Consider the following 5,378-nt stretch of genomic DNA (forward strand, 5'->3'; position numbering starts at 1 on the left):
CCAAGCCTTCATAGCAATGAGTTATGATTTTACTCAGAATTTCAGGGTTACAAATAATTTAAAAATCACTGAATAATGTATTAAGAACAAAAAATCATTTTCAATCTTCTTCACCATCCAAAATTGGAATGGTTGACCATGACTAGATGGAGTCCTCAACTCGAGTGTTCCAGGTTGGCAGTAGATCTTACAAGTAAGAAAACAGGCTAACCCAAAGTCAGGGAAATCAGTCAGAGCCAGGAATAAACTCTATTTAAAACTGGGCAGTTATTTAAATTTGGAAACGTTATCCTAGTATACTGTACATTTGAGGGCATTCTTTTAACACAAAAATATTCCTGCCTTTCTGACAAATTAACAAAATGTAAACTTCAGTGACTAAAATGTACTTTTATACACACACTTGTACCTTTTTTCACTGCTTAGAAATAGGAAAAGTTTTTATTTCTCCTTGTGAATGGTTTTCACTTCCTCCCCATTCTCCCCAAATATCTAGAAATATAGTCAGTACTAATTTAAAATGACAAACTAGTATATCTTGTAAATATTGGAGGGACATATCTAATAATTGAAAGACACAATACAAGACTTTGACCAACTTAGATACAAGAAGTATAGCACAATCCCTGTCCTTTAAAAACTGAGATCTCAGGATATCTTAGCTTATCTATTCTAACAGCAACATATGATTCTGAATAGGCATTCATTGCTTTCTAATAAGAAATTATATGCAAAGAATTTAATGCTTTGAGCTCATTTAGGAATAATTCCAAAATACATTAGTATAAAAACTAAAAGAGAAAACAGTGTACCTACCTTCATCATAAGGCAGTGGCAAATATTTTATTACCTCTGGTGTCCACCAGTGAGTATAACTGTAAAATAAAAAATAAGATAAGATGGACCCAGATGTAAATGTTGGTTTTCTACAATTCACTGGATAAAAGGAACTGAACAGCCTATGGTGAGATGCTGCCTCATATGTCAAAATCAATTTCTTTTTCTTTTTAAAAATGTTTGTGAAGCTTTTGGCACAGTGAGTCTTCAACATGTCAATTCTTGTCCCAGCCCCTTTCTTGTTTCAAATGTGTCACAGATCTATAAAAATCCATAAACATATCGGAGGGTCAAGGTGCTCTGATGTACTTACTTTGAGATGAAACAGATTTGGGTTACTCCACCAGGCTCTGTGAGCGGCTGTGTACCCTCCCTGGGCCTGTGCTGCATTACTCTGCCACCAGGTGAGGAGTAGGGCCTTGACTCAAGTCCCACAACCAGGATTCTCTTGCAGGTAGTTATCTGAGAGTTAAATTACTTTTTTATTCTGCTCTATGTGTATGGATCTGTGTGTACAGTTCATTAAAAGAGTTAAGTGAAGTCATTAAGTGAATGGGTAGCCCTAAGCAACAAGTTCGTTCCCTCAGAAACTAGTATAAGCTGTGTTAATCTCCAATTCTAAGTATTCACTACGTGATCACAGAGGCCAGTCAGAGTGAGGTAGGGAATTTCAATCATATAGATTTTTGCTAGAACACTCATCCACCATGAGCAGAGAATCTGAAAGAATCCTGAACTGCCTTCTCTCTGACTTATGAACTTAATTCTAAATCAAATTCTTATGAAATGAGTATTTAAGGGGTAAATGCTATATCCAAGTTCATAAGAACTAGGCAGGGGAATGATATGAAATGGCATATCAAAATTTTCAAAAGGTTCAGAAAAAAGAGCCTTATAGCCTAAACTGCTAAAAAATGTAATTTTAAAATAAATGAAAGGCTTTCTAAAAATAAAATGCTGACATCAAAATTTTGAATAATTCCAATTATGAAGAATGGGGAAGTATTTAAATGAAATAGGCAACACAGAGAACTCCCCTAGAGGTGGCAAGTGGAATACATAACCAAGGATGACGGAAAAAGAAGACTGCAGCCTAATGAACTGTGAGGGAGGAAAATGTTGCAATAACAGGAAAGGCTCCTAAAGTTTTGCTTGAGATTAAAGTTGTGCTTTAGAGCCGTAATTCTCAAAATTCAATGCACACACAAGTCATTTGGAGAGACCGTCAAAAGGCAGGTTCTGATTCAGTAGGTGGGGCCTAAGACTCTGCATTTATGACAGCTCCCAGGTGATGTCAAAAGGGCTGGTCCTCAGACTGCTTTTTGAATAGCAAGGCTTTAGAGCATGAAAAGAACAGAAAAGGGATAAGTCGGCTGCTTGCAGGCTTATTAGTCTTTCAACATTTATTGAACACCTGCTATGTGTCAAGCACCACTCGGTGTGCTAGAAAGGCCATGCTAAAAATAATGACAGAGAAAGTAGAGTTGCTCAGCTCCAGTACTGTTTCTATCTTTACCAGCCATGATGAGTTTCATGCTGGAAAGAGAAAAACACAAGATGAGCGGGAACCATACACAGCCCAAGGGACAGAAGGAAGCTATAGGGCATCTCTAACAGCACTCAAGTCTTGGTACAGTTGAGATCAACACTCTTCTGAGGAATAGCAAAGAATGGGATTTAACTGGAAACGGGCAAATGTAGTCTTGATGCTCAGAGGCAAGAGGGTGATACATTCCAAAAGATAAAAAAAATCAAGTATTACTCTAACCGGTTGGGCTCAGTGGATAGAGCATCGGCCTGCAGACTGAAAGGTCCCAGGTTCGATTCCGGTCAAGTGCATGTACCTTGGTTGTGGGCACATCCCCAGTTAGGAGGTGTGCAGGAAGCAGCTGATCGATGCGTCTCTCTCATCGATGTTTCTACGTCTCTATCCCTCTCTCTTCCTCTCTGTAAGAAATCAATAAAATATATTCAAAAACAAAAACTCTTTTCTTTTTAAATATGTTTTTATTGATTTCATAGAGAGAGGGATAGGGAGAGAGAGAGAGAGAGAGAGAGAGAGAGAAAGAGAGAGAGAGAGGTGTAAGTTCTATTTTGCAACCTTGGCAGATGAGGAAAGCACAGAAAGTGCCAGCTAGTATATGAGGAATTTACTAAAGAATTTTGCTCACAATTGTCTTACTTACAAAAAAAAAAGAAACATTATATAAAAATGTGTTTTAACTCAGAATGCACCATGTGGAGAAAAATAATTAAGAGAATTGCTTTAGCGATTTGAGACCAAGCCACAATATTTTTTAAAAAAATATTGCTAAACTGTGTTTCCCTAAGCAACACAATGCAACGTAACAATACTTTTTAAAAGTCCAACTCCTCTGAGTGGGTCTCAGAAGCAAAAAGCCCAGGAGAACTGCCTGCCCTGGGGGAAGATGAGCGGCGTTGGGTGGAGGATGAGAACGTCTGAGAGGACTGAACCTGGGACGGGGTACCTTCAGTACCTCCACCATCGGGCACTGCACCGGGACATAAATCTGCTTTGGGACCAGGGGTCAGAGGACCGCGACGCAAGTTGGTGCTGCTTCTTCCTTTGCATACAAACAAGTAAGCGTCTTTTCTCTCCTTCATTCCTTAGTACTAAGAGTGCTCAATGCCACTGGCACACATAGGAAGGTTAGGGAGATTGAAAAGACCAGCATTTGATTCCCCTAGCTAGTTTGAGAGTCCCCTGAAATAACGTATATGGACTTTAACAAAGCAATCGGTATCTGTGAACAAGATAGAGACATGTGGGCAGAATGACAGCATGGTGAAGTGATGACAATATGGTAAGTTACAGCTGTTTAAATGATTGCAACCAACAATTATGAAACCATTTTAAAGTGGAAGAAGGTGTCTGGTGCTATCTCACAGGGCCTGCCAGCTACCCTATTCTATACGACACTTTCCATCAAGGACTTGTATTAGAATCAAGATGGCCTGGCTAATTAAATCTCAAGAAGCTACAAATCTAGAGGTAAACAACTAATAAAAAGGATGCACATTTCAATACTTTTGTTTGGAAGCAAGCAGAGCGTATATGAGCATGACAAAAATGGTACAGAGAGAAGGTATGGCAGCAGGACATGTTAAAAAAGACTTGGGAGTTCTAATGGACAGGAAGCTCAGAGAGTTGACAATGTGACCGCAAGACACTGAAAGCAGCTAATGGAAATCTAACACTTAGTGATAAAAACAGAATACCCAGGACAGAGGGAGAAATGGTCCCAGTGGCCCACAATAGTTGGCACAAATCAGACCAAACTCTACTATCAGACACAGACCTGGGGACCACAGTTTACAAAGAACATGGCATTGACTAGAATACATACAGGAAAGGGCATTCTGAATGCTAAAGAGGCTATAAGTTAGAGAAGGTGAGATTTTGAAGATGTGTGAACTTGTCTTCAAACAACATTTCCAGGGGTTAAATAACAGGTCTAAAGTCACACACTTAAAGAAATTCCAACTCAGCTCTACAAAACGCTTAAGTTCACGCTCTTGTCTTGTTAATGCCTTTGGTAAATTGTTCATTTCATCTGAGAATTGTAATACTCACTTAACTGTCACTAAAATAACCAGTATAGGTGAGTAACACTAGCCAGTCCAAAATAAAACACTGAAATTTATCTTACAGTATTTATAAGTACTGCTTATGGGTAACATCAATTGTTGATACCATTTTGGTTACTAACATTCTGGAGGAAGAAAAGCAAAAACAGGAAACCAAATCAACTGAAAGCCATATTCTCTACTTTGATAAAATTTTGTTTTCAGTAGCAGGCTTATCGCTGATGCTTACTGAATCATCTAACTAGCTGAATAATCTCAGTGAAGGCACATTCTCACTGTACTTCAGTTTCCTTTGTTTTAAATAAAATGGATGTAACACCAGCTTCTTTTTATTCCCACAAATAAGCTCCAATACTGCCTGCCTCAGGTATGTAACTCAAGATAATATCCTGGCTAATTTTTGCAGTAGAAAAATCAAGTTTGGGTTGTTCCCAAGTTGTGTATTAATAGGTTCAATATTTTAAAGGCAGTGATTTTCAACTGATGAGCCATAAGAATTTTTTTTTCTTTTTTTCCAAGCCACAAGAATTTTTAAAACATGCAATACCTGACTATTTAAGTCAGGGTAACTGATTTATTTTCCCTTAGATTGTCAAGTTTTAAAAAAATGACAACAGCCAATACAACAATAACTGTCTGGTGTGAATGAATCAAAATTATTTGTCAGATTGGCTAAAGATATAACATATTTTTTGGTGTGCCACAGAATTTTAGTAATTAGTTTATGTATGCCATGAGATGAAAAAGGTTAAAAATCACTGTTCTAGCTTATTAGATCCTCTGTGGTTTTCTTTTCCTGAGACAGTTTAGATTTGTTATGGGTTTAGTAGCCCATTTTGGATCTAATTTCTCAATTTAAAAACCACAAATGACTGTGATTTTCAGGGAACATTAGTTTTGTTTTGTTTTTTAGAGGGAGAGAGGAAGGGTGA

At 37.8% G+C, this 5,378-nt stretch overlaps 1 protein-coding gene across 2 annotated transcripts in view; it reads right to left on the bottom strand.

The window, feature by feature from the left end:
- The window catches only part of FIG4 (FIG4 phosphoinositide 5-phosphatase), a 104,038-nt gene that overhangs the window by 43,320 nt on the left and 55,340 nt on the right, over window positions 1-5,378 (bottom strand). For both annotated transcript variants that reach the window (XM_006777189.2, XM_015572747.1), the window contains one exon: window positions 817-875. In XM_006777189.2, coding sequence (XP_006777252.1) covers window positions 817-875 — 59 coding nt within the window. The remainder of the gene's footprint in view (window positions 1-816; window positions 876-5,378) is intronic.

Source organism: Myotis davidii, unplaced genomic scaffold, assembly GCF_000327345.1.
Source record: "Myotis davidii unplaced genomic scaffold, ASM32734v1 scaffold68, whole genome shotgun sequence".
NCBI classification, from domain to species: domain Eukaryota; kingdom Metazoa; phylum Chordata; class Mammalia; order Chiroptera; family Vespertilionidae; genus Myotis; species Myotis davidii.